The sequence below is a fragment of the Chiloscyllium plagiosum genome, unplaced genomic scaffold (genome assembly GCF_037043375.1).
Source record: "Chiloscyllium plagiosum isolate Xiang-an unplaced genomic scaffold, Cpla_swu_hap1 HiC_scaffold_3, whole genome shotgun sequence".
Classification (NCBI taxonomy): Eukaryota; Metazoa; Chordata; class Chondrichthyes; order Orectolobiformes; family Hemiscylliidae; genus Chiloscyllium; species Chiloscyllium plagiosum.
Genome location: NW_028270141.1, coordinates 62,814,245 through 62,834,576, shown reverse-complemented (window position 1 = coordinate 62,834,576; position 20,332 = coordinate 62,814,245). Strand labels below are relative to the sequence as shown.

General features: G+C 40.1%; 1 protein-coding gene across 3 annotated transcripts in view; it reads right to left on the bottom strand.

Annotated features, from left to right (window-relative positions):
* LOC122543725 (proto-oncogene tyrosine-protein kinase LCK) overlaps positions 1-20,332 on the bottom strand; it is a 108,093-nt gene that overhangs the window by 13,195 nt on the left and 74,566 nt on the right. For all 3 annotated transcript variants that reach the window (XM_043682498.2, XM_043682499.2, XM_043682504.2), the window contains 2 exons: positions 13,163-13,342; positions 12,046-12,122 (listed from right to left, as the gene is read on the bottom strand). In XM_043682498.2, the coding sequence (XP_043538433.1) occupies positions 12,046-12,122; positions 13,163-13,342 (257 nt within the window). The remainder of the gene's footprint in view (positions 1-12,045; positions 12,123-13,162; positions 13,343-20,332) is intronic.

Here is a 20,332-nt window from a genome sequence, read left to right as displayed (position 1 = left end):
GGATGATACTATGTATATGGAGGTTGGTGGGTGGTAGGTGAGGAACAGTGGGGTTCTGTCCTGGTGGCGATTGGAGGGGTGGGGCTCAAGGGCGGAGTAGCGGGAAGTGGAGGAGTTGTGGTGGAGGGCATCGTCGATCACGTCTGGGGGGAAATTGCGGTCTTTGTACGGTATTGGAACTGGTCATCCTGGGAGCAGATGCGGTGGAGACGAAGGAATTGGGAATATGGGATGGCGTTTTTACAGGTGGCAGGGTGGGAGGAGGTGTAGTCTAGGTAGCTGTGGCAGTCGGTCGGTTTATAGTAAATGTCCGCGTTGATTCGGTCGCCCGAGATAGAAATGGAAAGGTCTAGGAAGGGGAGGGAGGAGTCTGAGACGGTCCAGATGAATTTGAGGTCGGTTGGAAGGTGTTGGTAAAGTGGATGAACTGTTCAACCTCCTTGTGGGAGCACGAGGCAGCGCTGATACAGTCATCGATGTAGTGGAGGAAAAGGTGGGGGGTGGGGCCAGTGTAGTTGTGGAAGATGGACTGTTCCACATATCCTACCAGGAGGCAGGCATAGCTGGGGCCCATGCGGGTGCCCATGGCTACTCCTTTGGTTTGGAGGAAGTGGGAGGATTGGAAAGAGAAGTTGTTCAGGGTGAGGACCAGTGGAAGGGTACTGGTTGGTACAGCGGGAAAGGAAGAAGTGGAGGGCTTTGAGTCCTTCGTGCTGGGGGAGTGGAGGTGTACAGGGACTGGATGTCCATGGTGAAGATAAGGCGTTGGGGACCAGGGAAGCGAAAATCATGGAGGAGATGGAGGACGTGGGTGGTGTCCTGAACGTAGGTGGGGAGTTCTTGGACTAAGGGGGACAGGACCGTGTCGAGGTATGCAAAGATGAGTTCGGTGGGGCAGAAGCAGGCTGAGACAATGGGTCGGCCGGGGCAGTCAGGTTTGTGGATTTTGGGCAGGAGGTAGAAACGGGCGGTGCGGGGTTATGGGACTATGAGGTTGGAGGCGGTGGATGGGAGTTCCCCTGAGGTGATGAGGTTATGGATGGTCTGGGAGATAATGGTTTGGTGGTGGGAGGTGGGGTCATGGTCAAGGGGGCAGTAGGGGGAGGTGTCCGCGAGCTGGCGTTTAGCCTCAGCGGTGCAAAGGTCGGTGCGCCAAACTACTACTGCGCCTCCCTTGTCTGCCGGTTTGATAATGAGGTTGGGGTTGGAACGGAGGGAGTGGAGGGCTGCACATTCTGAGGGTGAGAGGTTGCAGTGGGTGAGAGGGGTGGAGAGGTTGAGGCGATTAATGTCGCGGCGGCAGTTGGCTATGAAGAGACCGAGGGCAGGTAAGAGGCCAGCACGGGGTGTCCAGGTGGATGGAGTGTGTTGGAGGCGGGAGAAGGGGTCGTCAGAGGGTGGGCGAGAATCCTGGTTGAAGAAGTAGGCACGGATGCGAAGGCGGCGGAAGAATTGTTCGATGTCACGCCGCATGTTGAACTCGTTAATCCGAGAGTGTAGGGGAATGAAGGTGAGGCCTCTGCTGAGGACTCTGCTGAGGATGGTTCCTTTATTCCAATATCTAAATTATTAACAAAACATGAGAAGAAGTGATATGAAACATTAAACCCTCCCTCTCTATCTGCATGGATGTTAGCTAACCTTCTGAGTGCTCCCAGATTTTTTTGCTTTTATTTCAGAATTCCAGAAACACCAGTATTTTAATAGTTTCCTGTGTTTGAAGTCAGCCTGATCAATAAACCTGACTTCCAGGCTAAAGGGAAGGGTGGTACAACAAGAGGAAGGACAATGGAGGAAAACTTGCTGTTACTTACTGAGGGTGGGTGGGAATTGGGAGGTCTGATTCTCATCCCAGGGTAGATAGGAAGTCTAATCCCCGATATCAGATATTGAGTATACCCTGAGGCCTTTGCAGTGAGAGACTGGGTGGTGCAATTGGAGACCAATGAGGAAGGAAGTCTACTTCCTTTTCCACCAATAATGCTCCAAAAACACAGAGCTTCTGTCTGATGCTGTCCTTGGCTACCTTTAACTGCCAGGTTTCCAAGAAGCCTACAAAGTTGGCAATTCAGAGGCTGCCAATCTTATTGGAATTGTTAAATATTCAACACAGTTCCCAGGAACAGGCTGGCAACCTGCCCATTGTCTAGCTGCCATTATATTCAGAAATAAGCATTCAAGATAATGGTTTTAGATTTTAAATCTATTATCTTACATGATCCAAACCCAACCATTTTGGGGGATTAAGATTCACTTCATGAAGCAAAATTTAATAACGCACTTCCCACGAAGTGAATTTTGTACACATACATTAATGCAAAGATCATGCTAATAAGGAGTTTCATTTCAATCGAGATTGTGATGAAAACCACTTTGTTTAATGCAATTGATAATTTGCAAGCTAGCAAGGTGTGGAAATTGCAACAGTCAGGGAACAGAAAATTCCAAGAGATGCTGCATTTATTTGACTGTTAAAAATATTAACGCCATTCAATATTGCCTAGGACCAAGGGCAGGTCTTCCTATCGGGTCTACACCGAACCTCTGGGGAGCATCTGATCCAGACCCAATACTCCCACCCTATCCCTGCATTTACCATGGTTAATAAACCTAGCCCGCCTATATGAAAACACTGCGGCACAATTTAGCATGGCCAACCCACCTACTCTGCATATCACTGGACTGTGGAAGGAAACTGGAGCACCCACATAGATCCAGTGAGAACATACAAACTCTACTCAAGCAGTCATCAAAGGATGGAATCGAACTCTGCTAGACAGCAGTGCTAACTCTGAGCCATTGTGCCACCCTACTTGATGCAAGGTTCTCAATGGATCACTCACAAAGCTCATAGGTCAGTAAGGAGCAATTCAATGGTTAAAGATAGTTGGTAATGTATGAGAGAGAGACAAGTGGACAGAAGTAGGCTTCATGTTAAGCAGCGTTGTCATTTAGCTAGAAAGTTCAGAAAACAACTGAACTACACTGATTCTAAGTTGCTACTCAGGAACAAGTTCTAAGAATAGTTGTGAATTTCTGTGCTCCTAGGACTCCCAAAAGAGTCTTAGGAATAACTTGATATAACTGAGCAATACTAGATCTCAGGGAAAAGTAAAGGGCAGGCCCTGCTTGCTGAAGCTAACTATTGATGGAAAGTTAGCATTGTGAAAGTGAATAAGTACTTGAGTTCTAGTTCTCAAAATCCAGGGAAATGTACACCCAGGATAGGAAGGTGATCCATCAGAACTTCAGCAATCACTAAGGCAGTCCATGCAGCTCTTAGAGGACAGATCATCAGAAGAATTGTGATTTATTGTGAAGTTTTGTTGAGATTTCAGACCTACCATGTCATAGAGTTATAGAATCATAAAGCACGGAAACAGACCTTTAGTCCAATTTGTCCATGTCGACCAGACATCCCAATCTGACTTAGTCCCATTTGCCAGTATTTAGCCCATAAATCCTTCTTATTCATACACCCATCCAGATGCTTTTTAAAAGTTATAATTTTACCTGCCTCCACCACTTTCTCTGGTCGTTTGTTCCATAAATGCACCACCCTCTACTTGAAAAAGGCCCCCACCAGGCCCTTTGTAAATCTTCCCCCGTTCACTTTAAATCTATGTCCCCTAGTTTTGGACTCTTCCACCCTGGGAAAAAGGCTTCAGCTGTTCACCATATCCATGCTCTTCATGATTCTATAAACCTCTAATGTCACCCCTCAGCCTCTTCGCTCTCGGCAAAATTGCCCCAGCCTATTCAGCCTCTCTTTATAACTCAAACTCTCCAATCTCAGCAACATCCTCATATATCCTTTGTATACCTTTTCAAGCTTAGCAACATTTTTCCTAAAGAAGGGAGACCAGAGTTGTATGTAGTATTCTAATAGTAGCTTCACCAGTGTCCTGTACCAATGAAAAATGTTATTTCAACTCCTATGTTCAATTTTCTTACCAAGGAAGGCAAGTGTGCCAAATACCTTCACCACCCTTTCTACCTGTGATTCCACTTTCAAGGAACTGAACATCTGCGCCCCGGGTCTCTTTGACCTGTAACAAATCCCAGGTCCCATACCATTTACTGCATAAATCCTGCCCCGGTTTGCCTTACCAAAATGCAACTCCTCACATTTATCTAAATTAAACTCATCTGCCACTCCTTGGACCATTGGCCGTTCTAATCAAGGTCCATTGTACTCCGAGATGATCTGCTTCACGGTGCACTACTCCATCTATTTTGGAGCCATCTGCAAACTTACTGTCCATGCCTCCTATATTCACATCCAAATGATTTATATAAATGATGAAAAGCAGTGAGACCTAGCACCAATTCTGCTGCATACCACTGGTCACAGTCCTTGAGTCCAAAAACCAACCCTCTATCACCACCCTCTAACTCCTGCCTTTAAGCTCCCCCTGAATTCCATGTGTTCTCACCTTACTAACCAGTCTACCAAGCAGAACCTTATCACTAACATCCAGGACTGTTGAGAAATTTGATTTTTGATTGAATTTGCCATTTGATGTGCTCTGTGGGGTGTTCTATTTGTTTGTTACCCATATTTGTCTCAATTAATTTTAGATGGGTACAGTACATTGTTCATTGAAAGTGGAGTTGCAGGTAGACAGGGTGTTGAAGATGATGTTTAGCATGCTTGCCTTTATTGGTCAGAATATTGAGTATAGGAGCTGAGCTGTCATGTTGTGGCTATACAGGACCTTGGGGAGGCCATTTTTAGAATACTGCATTCAATTCTAGTCTCCCTTCTATCGAAAGGATATTGTTAAACTTAAGAAAGTGCAGAAAAGATTTACAAACATGTTGCAAGAATTGGATTGTTTGAGCTATAGGAAGAGGCTGAATAGGCTGAGGCTTTCTTCTCTAGAGGCTGAGGGGTGAGCTTACAGACATTTATAAAATCATGAGGGACGTGGATTTGGTGAATAACCAAAATACTTCTCCCAGGGTAAAGGAGTCTAAAGCTAACAGGCATAGGTTTGAGGTGAGAAGGGAAGGAATTCAAAGGGATTTGAGGGGAAACATTTTCATGCCAAGAGTGGTGCGTGTATGGAACAACCTGCCAGAGGAGTTAGTGGAGGCAGCTACAATTACAACATTTAAAAGGCATATGAATAGGAAAGGAGAAAGTGAGGTCTGCAGATGCTGGAGATCAGAGCTGAAAATGTGTTGCTGGAAAAGCCCGAAACGTCGATTCTCCTGTTCCCTGGATGCTGCCTGACCTGCTGCGCTTTTCCAGCAACACATTTTCAGCTATGAATAGGAAAGGTTCAGAGGCCAAATGTTAACAAATAAAACTCAATCAGCTTTGGATATCTCATCGCTGAGAACAAGTTGCACTGAAAGGTCTGTTTCCATGCTGAAAAAATATCGATGACTCTCTGTTAGAATATGATTTTCATATACTAGATTAACTGTAACTGTTCTAACTTTGGACTTGAAGGTTTATTGTGGAGTGTACTAAACCACTGAATCTGTGGCTTTAATCTGTTAGCATCTAGCATCTCATATTTTGTGAACTTTACAAAAAGGATAGTTCGCAATATAATTTAGGGCCCTTCTGGGAGTTGAAATCCATAGTTAAATATATGAGTGTTGGGTTGGGTCTTGCTACGCTTAAAGTTGAGAAGATTTTCATGCTGAAGTTAGTTGCACATATTGGAAATCAAAATGACTGCTGTTGCTATGTCTTTTTCTGGACAGAAAAGACTTATCCTCAAATGATTTGCAAACAATGACCAAGGTTGTGCTAATCATTAGCAAAAAATTTGGAGTTAGAATTAAAAACATTATTCCTTGTTTCAATGGAACAAACGTAACTCACTTATTTAGTGAATCCTACTGCGCTCGTTCATTCAATGAAAAGGACTGCACATGATAATTCATTGAGTAGACGTACTCTCATTCGTTCAGAGCCACAAGCTGAACGCACATTCATTGAAACAAACTGCATTCATTGAATCATCGAACTGACTAAGGGACTCACGAACCTTCTGCTACAAAATATTCTGGTCGGTAAGGCAATGGATATTTATTCAAGTCTTTTAGAAATACAATCCTCAGAGTATGAAACAGTTAGAAATGTGGTATTTAACACTTAGAAACTTATTCCTGAAGTTTACTAAGTAAGGTTTTACAACAGCAAGGATAAAACATTTATGGAATTCACTATGAAAACAGAAATGTAATCAGGCTTTGTTGATTGGAATTAGAGTAAAACTTTGAAAATGTGAAGGATATCATGATTATGGAAAAATTTAGGAATGGAATTTTAATGACAATTCAGTCCTATTTGAATGAATGTCTGGTATCTTATCTTATCCATACTTGCCTCATGTTAACTTTGGATGTTAGGGTACAAGTTAGTAGATTGTGTGAATATTCTGCAATATTGTGTGTTGTAGGGTGTATAGTCATTTATTCAAAACAGTGGAATCATGTAACTTTATTCTGTTGGTTAGTACTTGGAATCTCACACTTTGTCAACTTTTTTAAAAGTTCCTAATTCCCACCAAATTGTAACAAATTTGGAGGCCTGGCCCAGAACCATTAACAAGCTTGAAGCCCCTATTCATTGGATAGCCTGCTAACAGAAACAATTAATGCATGGTCCAGTTCTGGTACTCACTGAATACAAGCAACTTGATAATCAAAACAATTTACTTGATAATGTGGGCATCTCCTTTATTAAGCTTCAACTTTTTTTTGGCATTAGAAATTAGAATTGGTACTTTTATCAATCAGTTCCATAATGGTCTCACAACATTTATCCTATGATTTCTTTATCAGGACAAAGTTAGGATATATTGTATTACAAATATTATTTTGCTAATCCCACCAATATCAGGTACAAAAAACATTCCAGGTGCTCAATATTTAACCTTAAACCAACATCTACATTTTTGCCGCACTGACCAAATGTACTTATGATAAGATCTTCAGATATCCGCTTCAATCAAATTATTAATTGCAGAATCTTAGAACATCAGGTGCTGCAAGACTCACGAGCAAACTATGAAGGGGAAGGCCATTGGTGCTGCTTTTTCCAGAGTTCAAACTTCTGGATATGGAAGAGAGCATCTCTAAGTCAGAGACTAAAAGAAAAATTACATCTTCCAGAGGTATATCCTTTAAAGTGGGCCCATGATGAATCATGTTATTCAGTCTTTGCAAGGAAAGGTACTCCTAAGGTAGGATGGTAAATTCACTCAAGCAAAAGATAGACTGCTTAAAAACACTTTTAAAACAAACAGTTCAGAACTTGTCTCTAGAGTGGGCGGCCAACCATTCATCCTCTCTACAAGTAATGCTTGCTTCTCTCAGGGTGAGGAAAAATATAATGTTGTGGAGTTGAAGGTGTTATACTGTACCTTTAAGAGACAGTGATAAATTGAAAAGTTGGCAAGCCTATCATGTAACTAACTGCAGGCACAGACTGTGCTGGATAATTTGAAGATGCAGTATGGGCTACCCAATGAGATTCAGTCAGACTAAGGATCTAATTTTACTGCTAGGCTGTTTAAGGAAATCATGGATAGCTAAGGTATACAGCACTTTAAGTCAAGTGCATATTAGAGGTGCCCCAAATGAATCTACTCAGTTTACTCCTTTTGGGTTAATATTCGGACAGGAAGTGAGAGGCCCTTTGAAATTATTAAAGAGAAATTGATAGGGCCAAAGTCGGAGATCCCACAATTGGATTATGTATCGGTGATGAGGGAGAGATTAAATTAGGTAGTTGAGTTCGTGAAACAGCACCTGAAGAGGGCACAGTATGGAATGACACAGGTGGCAGATAAAAACTCTAAAATATGGACATTTTCCTGTGCAGAAGATATATTAGTATTGTTACCAGTGATAGGTGATCCCTTCAAAGCCAGGTTTAGCAGTCCCTATCAAATTGAGAAAAAGTTAAGTCAGGTGAACTATCTGCCAGATAGGAGAAAACTGGTATGTCATGTAAATATGTTGAAACCTTACTATAATAGAGAGAAGGGACTGGAGAAGCAGGTGTTAGTTACTGCCTCTTAGAGTGAAGAATCAAAGCCAAATGTTATGAAATTTGATGTGCCTCAAAATATATTAATCAATGAGGAAGTCCTTGAGGAGTGGGATAGGTTAGTAATCTATCTGTCTCAGGAGCAAAGAATGCAGTTGAAATGTTTGTGCAGCAGTATGAGGAAATTTGCAGGAATAGGTTAGGGAGGATTAATGCTATCGTGCAAGAGATAGAAGTAGGGAATGCTGTTCCGATAAAATGATACCCCTACAGGCTTTATCCCTTCAAAGCCAGACAGGGCCAGAAGGAAGTGGAGGCAGTGCTCAACGAAGGTATCATTGAACTGAATCAGGATGAGTGGAGTTTGCCAATCGTTAGTTTCCAAACCTAATGGGGACTCAATGATTTTGCGTGGATTATCGGAAGATCAAAGCCATAACAAAATCAGACTCATACCTAATACCAAGATTGGAGGACTGTGTAAAGAAAGTTGGACTCACTGCGTGGTTATTGGCAGGTATCTTTATCAGAGAAAGCAAAAAACATTTTCACATTTGTAACCCCAAATGGGCTATATCAGTTCAAAGTGATGGAATGAAGAAAGCACCAGCCATATTCCAAAGACAGAGTTGTGGCTGGGTTAACAAACTGTGCAGTTTGTTTGGACGATGTAGTGATCTTTAGGGAGTTCTGGAATGATCACATGGTACAGTTGACAGAGTGCTTTAAATGAGCAAACTGGTAATAAACTTAAACAAAACTGAACAAAACTTAACCAAAGCTTTCTTCCTGACAGGAAGCGAAGTGTAGGTGGTGACCAGTGGGACCGCAGCTATTTACAATATACATTCATAAAGATGAAGGCATTAAAAGTAATATTAGCAAATTTGCTGATGACACAAAGCTGGGTGGCAAGGTGAAATGTGAAGAGAATGTTATGAAAATACAGGGTATCTTGGACAGGCTAGGTGAGTGGACGGATGCATGGCAGATGCAGTTTAATGCGGATAAATGTGTGGTTATCCACTTTGGTGGCAAGAACAGGAAGGCAGATTACTGTCTAAATGGAGTCAAGTTAGGTAAAGCAGAAGTATAGTGAGTTCTAGGTGTTCTTGTACATCAGTAAATGAAAGCATGCATGCAGGTACAGCAGGCAGTGAAGAAAACTAATGGCCTTCATAACAAGAGGAATTGAGTATAGGAGCAAAGAGGTCCTTCTGCAGCTGTACAGGGCCTTGGTAAGACCACACCTGGAGTATTGTGTGCAGTTTTCATCTCCAAATTTGAGGAAGGACATTCTGGCTATTGAGGGAGTTCAGCGTAGGTTCACGAGGTCAATTCCTGGAATGGTGGGACTATCATATGTTGAAAGATTGAAGCAACTGGGCTTGAACACACTTGAGTTTAGAAGGATGAGAGGGCAACTGATTGAGACATATAAGATATTTAATGGATTGGACACACTGGAGGCGGGAAGCATGTTTCCGTTGATGGGTGAGTCCAGAACCAGAGGACATAGTTTAAAAATAAGGGGTAGGCCATTTAGAACAGAGTTGAGGAGAAATTTCTTCACCCAGAAGTGAAGGATCTATGGAATGCTCTGCCCCAGAAAGCAGTGAAAGTCAAGTCTCTGGATACTTTCAAGAACGAGATAGATAGAACTTTTAAAGATCATGGAATAAAGGGTTATGGGGATAAGGCAGGAACAGATACTGAGTGTGGATGATCAGCCATGATCATAATGAATGGTGGTGCTGGCTCGAAGGGCCGAATGGCCTACTGTTGTACCTATTGTCTATTGAATTCGCAAAAGCAGAGGTGATGTTCTTGGTCATGGAAGAGTGACCCTAAGAAACACAAAGACGAAGGCCATTGAGGAATTTCCACGACCAACCTTGAAGAAAGGGATGCTTCGATTTTTGCGACTAAGCGGATTCTACCTGACGTTTGTTTCAAACTTCAGCAGTGTGGTGGCACCATTAACAGATTTGCTGAAGAAGAACACAAAGTTTCTGTGGACAGAACAATACCAGGAGGCATTTGACAATTTAAAAGCAGTATTGACCACCGTACCAGTTTTAGCGACCCCAAACCTTTTGAAACCCTTCTAAGTTGCAATCAATGCCAGTGACATAGGAGTTGGAGCTGTACTGCAACAGGAAGATGATGATGAAATCAAACTACCAGTTAGTTACTTTTCAAAGAAACTCAATACCCACCAGAGAAAATACTCTACAATTGAAAAAGAATTACAAAATTTTAATGTTTATGTCATGAATAATGTGTCGGAGATGGTTGTGTACATGGATCACACTCCTCTTACATTCTTAGAATGATTTAAAGGCAAGACTGTGAGATTATTTCATAGGAGTCTTATGTTACAGACTTTTAATTTCCAAATCGTACATGTTGTAGGTCATAAGAATGTAAAAGCAGGTGCATTATCGCAGATTTAACCAATAAACTACAGGTGCGATTGACTAGATACAAATGTTTTATGTGTGTGTGGACAGAAGTTACTATGAACTTAGATTAATGTCCTATGTATGTCATGGTAATTTGGTTAAGGAATAGAAAAAAAAGAAGCCATCTTTTCATTATGATGGTTCATTGTTTTTTAAGGGGGGAAGCAAGATACTAAAACACAATCAAATTTGAAATTTACTGTTTTGATAACATCAACCAATGAGATGATCCAATGTTTTAGAGTATAAAAGCAGGCATTTTTGACAGTCAGAGGAAAAGCACTTTCTGCCATCGAATAACAGCTATCCAAAATCATTCTCTCTGAAAGGTACCTTTTTCATATGAAACATCTTTGCAGCAGAAAACCAAAGACAACCCAGGGAAAATCTGCAGAGGATGATCGACACAGCTGGCTGGTTTTGAAACTTGATTTGCTGTAAATTTAATAGGGGCTTTATCGGACCAGTACATAGTTATAGAGTGGGAGGTAGATAAATCATTAAGACAAAAGAGGCTTACAGTTGTAGATAGTTGTTGTTTAATGTTCTCTTTTGGAATTAAAGAACAAAATTGGTTTTTTTTTCTGTGTGTCTGGTTTAAATTAGCAGGAGGGTTTACCACGTGTCATAACAATACTTTATTAGGTGAAAGAAAGCCAGTTCCAAAGTTCTGTGTGTACAATCTAAGGGCTAAGCCATAGACTTTCTGCCTTTCCAGGGGTTCCATCTCTAGCCCATCACATGTTAATAGTCATGCAGAGGCTACATACCAAGAAGGCATCATGGAAAAAATCTCCTTGCATCCAGGGGCTGACATCACTGTATCCTGGGTGAAAGTGACTACTGCAGATGCTGGAATTATCAGAGTCATGAGTGTGGTGCTTGTAAAGCACAGCAGGTCAGGCAGCATCAGAGAAGCAGGAAAATCGATATTTCAGGCAAAAGCCCTTAAATTCACCTGAGTGGATATGGATTCCTCAACTGCATTCCTTTTTTCATTTAATATTTGACTTTTTAAACTCATTCCATTTAGTGACTATACCCACTGATGAACAAGCGTTACTGCATTCAACCAGATTGTCATGAAATGGAACAGTCACCACTTGCATTATTAAATCTAATGCAGTTTATTTGAGCTTTTCACCAAACTCAATGCAATTGATCAGCAGAATTCCCAGTGAAGATATTGTCACTGACATCTATTTCTTGTGACATTAATATCTAGATATAAAAACTTACAGACCTCGGGTGAAAGAACCAAGAAGAGGAATTAATGAAGTAGCTCTACCAGGAGCTGGCAGAAATGTCATGAGCTAATAGCATCCTTCTTTGATGTATCATTATATCATAGTTGCTGCCATGTCTCTTCCTTGAAATCTCTTGTCCATAGCTATTAACTAGACATTGAATCTTAAATTCCGGGTTCACACTGTTTGCCAAGAAAGCGCAGAAAATAATCAGGTTAGGCTGGGTGCAACTTGAGCCACCCACTTTTCTACAGTTCTGGTCACAGTGATAGAGCAAAGTGAAACAATAGTAAAAACATAATTCCAGCAGACTTACCTGTGCAGACATGTCAATTAATTTTACTAGCTGAAGCTTACTTCCTTCATCAGTCTTTAAGAAGTCGAGCAAACTACCTGCAGTAGAATAAGTCACACAGTGAAATCATATTAGAGTCACCATCTGTGGCAATCAAGGAAGAGAATGCCACAGGATCAATAACACACTCCACAGGTTAAACCTTCATTCTATTTTTTTCAGGTAAGAAGTTCTATATTGGCAAGTAACCAAAAATTGGAGCACACATTGTAGAACTCACACTCATTGCAAAGTAAATTGCAGCAAAATTTGGACTTCATTGAACTTCAGTGGCAGAAATCATGCACAACAAAAGTCAATTCTGGGAAAAGGAGTCCATCCAATGGGATGCCTGAAAAACACTTGACCAGATACTGAGTCAAGCCATTTGATTGTTATACCTGTCAGCTACCTACTGCAGGAGCCAAACCTTTACATTTGTAAATGGCAAATCCTGCTCTACATCTGCTTCCTCAAACTGGTTTCAACCTGAGGTGCGTCACTGACACAACAGTAATGTTGATCATCAATACCCTTCCTTTTGCCAGTGAGGAAAATGCCCCCAAATTTATCTATAGCAAGTGAGTAAACTTGCTGTGGAGGTGTGAGAGGTGCCAATAGTTCATCCAGATATTTTCAATAAAACTAGAGAAGGTCCTCTTCTGATACTGTGGTAGTGTCCATATCCCTAAACCAGAAGGCTTGGGTTCAAGTCCAACCTGTTCCAGTGGTGTGTAATAATACCTCTGAACAGATTTTTAAAAAGCATCAAAGAGGCTTGAGGCACATTTTCAAATCTCTCAGGGCACATGCCTTATATCTAGTGCCAATATTTGGTTCCTAAACAGGTCAACAGAAATCCCACCCCATTTCTATAGCTTTGTGCAAAATGACAGGGAAATAACATACAATTTATTTAACTCCAATTTACAATGAAGTACAGCTACAAATCTGTGCATAAAATAAATATGTTAATTAATCAATATATCATAGATCAGGAAAATCACAGTTAATACAAAAAATGATAGCTATATTCATATTAATATGCTTCCACAGTTGCAATTGGATTAGTTATCAGGCAGCAGCATCTTCACTATACCTTTTGCCATATATTCTGTCACTATGTAGATGGGTTCTTTCGTTACAACGGCATATAGCTGCACCAGCTTGTCATGTCGAAGTGTCTTCATTAGGTTGGCTTCATCCAAGAATGCCTCAGGAGACATGCTACCTTCCTTCAGCATTTTAATAGCAACCTTGATATTGTCCTTATAGTGGCCTGGGATTTGAAAAACAAATGCAGTCCTGAAAATTCAATTCAAGTATTTTTTGGTCACAATCTTCTACAAACTTTTATGACTTAGGGACAGGAGTAAGCCATTTGGTCCCTCATACCAGCTCCACCATTCAATAAGACCATGAGTTGCCATGAATACTTTACAGTCCAACCGTCTACTTTAAACTTTTACTACAGGAATATCAACAATTACATCAAATATCATCAAACTACTTACCTTTATGTTGAAAAGAGTCAGTTTTTTGATGAAGAGAGTTCCAAAACCTCACAAGAGTCCATGAGAAAGACTAATCCTTACCTCTGTCTTAAATGGATGCCCTCTTACTTTTAAACAGTGATTCCTAATTCCAGACTGTCTGACAGGACTGAACATCCTTTCTGCATCCACCCTGCCAAGATCTCTCAGGAACTTTTATATTTCAATCAGGTTATCTCTCAAGTCTCCCAAACTTTTATGACCACAAACCAACCTGTCCAAATCTTCCTTGAAAGACAATCCACTCATTCCAGATATTAATCTGGGAGGCTTTCTCAAACAGTTTACAACAAATTTACTTCCTTACATAAGGAGATTAATATTTTACACAGTACTCCAGATGTCCTTGTAGAACTGCAAAATAATATCCCTACTTTTGCATTCAATTTCCCTCATAATAAAGAATAACATTCCTATTGAAATGCAGTTCCTGTATGCTCACCTCTTGTGATTCATGCGCAAAGACATCCAGTTCACTCTGCATCTCAAAACACTGCAATCTTTCACCATTTAGATCTTATGTTTCTTTATTTTTCCTGCCAGAACGAACAATTTCACATTTTTCCACAATTTCCATTTACCATTGCCCATTTACTTAACCTATCTATAATCCTTTTAAGCTTCTTTACACCCTCTTCACAACTTAGTTTCCTATTTATCTTACTGTCATTAGGAAAGTTAGCAACATAACCTTTCTCCTTTTCATCCAAGTCATTGATATGCATTGTGAAAAGTTAAGATGCCAGCAGTTATCCCTGTGGCACACCACTCATTACACGCTGCCAATGAAAAAAAAAAGACCCATTTGGACATTTTTTCGATTTCCTGTTAAAGAGCTAAATTCTACCTATACCAATATATTGCCCTCTACACCATGTGCTTTCATTTTCTATAATAACTTTCAACGTGATAGCTTATCAAATACCTTCTGCAAATTTAAGTACAGCACATCCACCAGTTCCCCTTTAACCACACAGCACATATACCTCCTCAAAGAAATCCAACAGATTGTTTTCTGGAAGAGAGATCACATTTAAGTAATATTGACTCTGTCTGATAAACTTGGACTTATCCAAAGGTTCTACTAAAATTTTATTGATATCATCTTCCCCATGATAGATGTTAAGCTAACTGGCCTATTGTTGCCTGCTTTCTGTCTCCTTTTATTTAATAAAGGACTTACATTCATTATTAAACGAATGGTTCCTTCAATCTAAGAAATTTTGAAAAATTAAAGCCAATGAATTAAGTGCTTCACTAACCACTTTTTAAAAAAATCTTAAGTGAAGTCCACCAGGGTCTGCAGAAATATTGCCCAAAGCCAAAATTTTGTTCCATACCAATTCCCTGGTAACTGTAATTTTCTTGAATTCTTCTCTCCCTTTTCTCGATTTACAGTTTTGTTTGTGTCTGCTATGTCTGTTCAAGTCATCTGTCATTGTCTCTTTTTCCATTATTAATTCCCCAGACTCATTTTCATGGGCCAATGCTCACATTGTTAACCTTTTCCTTTTTAAAATATCTTTAGAAACTCTTACTATCTGTTTTTATATTCCTAGCTAGGTTTATCTCATATCCTAATCTTTCCTTTTTAAAGTTATCATTTGCTGTATTTGAGATTTTGACCAACCTTCTGAATTGACACAATTCTCTTTTGTAATTATATGTTTTTCCTTTAAGATTGATTTTTCTTTGGAGTTAATCATGGATTGCGAGTCTTCCTCTTAGAATTTTCTCTCATTGGAATGTATCTATTCTGTGTATTCTAAAATACACCCTTAAATATCCGCCACTGTATTATTATTGATATATGTATTCACTAACTTGTAAGTTCAGTTTAGCCAGCTCTCATTCATGCTTTCATAATTGCATTAAAATATTAGGCTTGGCCCCATTTTTCTTGCACTTCATTCACATTATGTTCAGAACTACCTAGTGGCACTTCACTACAATGTCATTAATTAGTCCTATCTCTTGCACAATGCTAAATGCTGTGCATCTAGTAGTGCTGTGGAGGGTTCCAGAGGAATCAGTTTTTTCCCCTCTGTCTGGAATGTACAATCAGGCCAATCCCCACTTCACAAATTCAATCTAGAGAAAGAAATTGTTCCAGAGATTCAGATGCTCATTCTGGGTGGCATAGTCTTCATGGGAGTTGTGGTTGCTGCCTCAGGAAAGAGTTTAAAAGAAGTCACAGGGACTGATGGATGCAGAAGTGGCTGTTTGAACTGGCCCACTCCATCACCTTGCACGTTGTCATGGATATAAAATAATAACAACAAATTTCCCTCAACTCTCACCCATTCCTCGTCAATGCTAAAACAAACCCACCTCATGCCCCCGCCTGTGATATTGTGCCAGATGATCACTTTGGTACTTTGTGGCATTTGCCACCTCTACTAATATGTTGTACCAGCTTCATTGCCATTAATCCTCCTTTTTCTTTGTTTTGTCTTGGACAGATCTAGTCATTAGTGAGAGAGGATATACTACTATACAGTAATAACAAGAAGGTTTAATCAATGATATCAATTGGTACACTACATTGGGTCAGGCACTATTACAAGAATGTTATGGAGCTCCTATATATGTATTTGTTTCCTCTAAAAGCTTGTAAGTTTGCAGATGATATTAAAATTGATACAGTGAACTGTGAAGAAGGTTATCTAAGATTACAACAAAATCTTGATCAATTGGGTCAATGGACTGAAGAGTGGTGGGTGGAAATAAATTTGGATAAATGTGAATGCATTGCATTTTGGTAAAACAAACAAGGGTAGGGCCTTGGGTAGTGTAGAACAGAGAGGCCTTGAGGTTCAGGTACATAATTCTTTGACGTTTGTGTCACATATAGATAAGGTGGTTAAGAAGGCATTTAGCATGCTTGCCTTTATTGGTCAGACCTTTAGGTAAATGACTTGGGACATTATGTTGAGATTGTACAAGATGTTGGTGAGGCCTCTTCTGAAGTAATGCTCTAGTTCTGATTGCCTTGTTACATAGGTGGGATTTTTTAAGCTGGGGGAGGGTTCAGAAGAGATTTAACATGATATTGGCGGGAATAGAGGGTTTGAGTGATAAGAAGAGGCTGGATAGGCTAGGACATTTTTTTCACTGGAGCTTAGGAGGTTGAGGGGTGACCTTACAGAACTTATGAGGGATATAGATAAAGTGAATAGCAGGTATCTTTTCCCTAGGGTGGGTGATTTCAAGACAAATGGGCATATTTTTAACATGAGATAATTCCTTTATCTTCTGTCCCATGGCAACATGAAACATGTTAACCTTACACAGGCGGTGGTTCGTGTGTGGAATGAAATTCCTGAGGAAGTAGTGGATTAGGGCATAATTACAACATTTAAAAGACTGATGACAACAAACTTTGTTGTTGAAGCCCTCTGCTAACTTGATAAGTGGTTGTGCTCTCCATTTCATATGTACCATGGAAATACTTGAATAAACCACTAACCAGATAAGCTGAACACCATTACTTGTAAGCAGAGCTTGTGGCTTTTGCACTCATGTATTTCTAAATATGTTCTGAAGAAAATCTACCAAACTCTCTAAAAACAGGAAATGAGATCAATACCAGCACAACATTAATATATAAGCGTATTTTTTTAAATGGTCAAATAATCAGCTACATAAGGACTGATCATTGTTTTTTTTTCTCTCCTCTCAGTTGTTTAATTGTTGTTTAAGTTTTTTTTTCCAAGTTTATCATCAAAGTTACAATAATCAAAAGCCCAGCAGCAATTATATATTCACAGCATCATGAGTTATTGAAAAAGCTTGACATATCATATCTTACCCACTCCCTTACCTGCAATCACATCAATCTAACTTTTCTATTTCAAGTACTATCTATCCAAACGATGTACTTTTAATGAGACTATCAAATTCATTCAGATCTGACCTGGTAGAAGTATATAAAATTATGAGTGTCATGAATAGGGCATGAATAGTCAATGACTTTTATCTCCCGGACACAAATATCAAATATTAGGGACAAAGGTTTAAATTGAGAGGGGGAAAGTAAAACGAAGATGAGATAGTGGATTACAGACCAAGTCCAGACAGATGGAATTAGTTTAGAAATGAGTCATGGTCAGCACAGCAAATGATAACAGGCGAATGACCTGTTCTTGTGCTGTACAGAACTGTTCTGAATTAGATTAGATTACTTACAGTGTGGAAACAGGCCCTTTGGCCCAACAAGTCCACACCAACCCACCGAAGCGCAACCCACCCAGACATTTACCCCTTCACCTAATGCTATGGGCAATTTAGCATGGCCAATTCACCTAACTTGCACATTTTTGGACTGTGGGAGGAAACCAGAGCATCCGGAGGAAACCCACACAGACACGGGGAGAATGTGTAAACTCCACAGTCAGTCTCCTGAGGAGGGAATTGAACCCGGGTCTCTGGCGCTGTGAGGCAACAGTGCTAACCACTGTGCCACCGTGCCACCCAAACTGTGCCACCGTGCCACCCTATGTTCTGCGGACTAGCATCCACTGATAGAGCAACAATTGGGAATTCCTATGTTGGGTTTTCCTGATCAGCTTTCACAACCGAGAACAATCTAGGTAGTGTCCTACTGGCTGTATTCTATAGGGCAACAACTAGTGAGAAATATATAGAGAAGAGGGTGTGCTGGGGAAACACAGAGGTGTAAAGCAACAGTACAGTGATAAGTGGGGACTTCTATTGACCAATAATAGTAATAGAGTAAATGCAGAGGTAAGGAGGATCTTTTCAGGTATATTAAGGAGACATTTCTTGATCAGTTTTTTTAGTTCATGAAGGAAGAGACATTGTTGGATCTGCTCCTGGTGAATGAGGAGCATTGAGTGGGTCAAATGTCAATACAGTAATATTTTGAAATTGCAATCATAATATCTGAAGATTTTGATTAGCTGGAAAAAGAAAGAAGCAATCCAGAGTAAATAGACTTAATTGCAGCAGGGCCAATTTCAACCAATGAAAACAGATTTGGATCAGAGCTCTGAAGATAATAATTGTTATAGAGAACAAGGTGCATGAGAAAAATAGCAGAATGGCTTAGGTCAGGCTGATAAACCAAGAATCAAGCTCAATAAAGACAATTCAGGGGGAATGTAGAATAAGCAATAAAAGGGACTCAGAGTATGAAAATAGACTGTTAGCTAATATAAAAAGAATCCAAAAGTCTTCTGTAAGCAACTTAATAGTGAAAAAAACAACAAAAGGAGGAATGGGCAGATTAGGGACCAAACTGAACTCCTATTGGTAGATGTAGACAGTATGTCTGAGTTTCCAAGTGAGTAATTTGTGTATAAAACCCTGAGCATCTTGACATGGTGGATGTGGAAAGGATGTTTCCTGTCATATATGAACTATGTGGCACTGTTTAATAAATAGGAGTTGCCCTTGCAAGCCAGAGTCAAAGCGAATTTGTGGTCACGGGGGCTGTGTGACTTTTCTGTCTCATAAACTGGATATTTTAAAATTAAAGGGTAAATAGACCTTGTGAGGCAAGAGAATCATAGCTTATCAGGAACTATTCTAATTGAATGGCAGAACATGCTTGAGGGGTTGAATGGCTGATAGCTGTTCATTTTTTGTCTGCCTAATGGTGTGATGGAGGCTGATTCAATAATGGCTTTTGACACTCATCATATTTTTAAATGAGTACCTGAAGGGCAAAGAAAATCCAAGGCTATAGGAAGAACAGGAAATGAGATGAGCTAAATTGCTGTTAAAGAGAATTGGTGACAGTTGATGGGCAGAATTGTTTCCTTCGTTGCTATGACTGGGTCTATGATTCTATAGTGATAACTTTTCCAGAACATTAAGAAAAATTATGCTGTTTCTCCCAATCTCCTACACAATGAAACATTAGCAAACACCAAAGATTATGGTACTCTGTTAACAGACACCATCTAATATTGTTGTGTCTCCATAGTCCATGTTGTGGAGTTGCACGGTTGCTCATTGTTTAGCATTGCTGCCTCAGAGCGCCAGAGACACGGGTTCAATTCCAGTTTTGGACAACCGTCTGTGTGGAGTTTGCATGTTCTCCCCGTGTCTGTGTGGGTTTCCTCCGGGTGTTCTGGTTTCTTCTCACAATCCAAAGATGTGCAGGTTAGGTGAATTGGCCATGCTAAATTGCCCACAGTGTTCATGGATGTGTAGGATAGATGCATTAGTCAAAGGTAAATGAAGAGTAATAAATTAGGGGTATGGGTGGGTTACTCTTTGGAGCGTCAGTGTGGACTTTTTAGGCCAAAGGGCCTGTTTCCACAGTGTAGTGGTGAGCAACACTGCAGAGGTAGAAGTAGGCAATTTGATGATGGAGAGGGTATTGGGTCAAAAGTTCAAGGTCAAATAGGAAAACTAGATTACTATCCAACAGATAGATATGGTACAGCAAGAAAGTGGGTCAAAATTGTATTTATGTCAGTTAGAGGTAGGCGGAACTGACCTTCTTATAAAAGGGAGGAACCTATTAGTCACTCAATTTCTGAAGTAAATGCATTATATGGGCAAATAATGACGTCAAATCAAAATGATCATTTTTAATGCCCTAAATATTTTTAAGTTTCTTATGTTAATTTATTTCTTTTAGAGTCACTCATCCAAAACTTTACTAAAGCTAATTCTGAAAAGGAGGTCAACAACCCTCCCACATCAGCTAATATATCCTCTCAATAAGCCAAATAGTCAGCAAT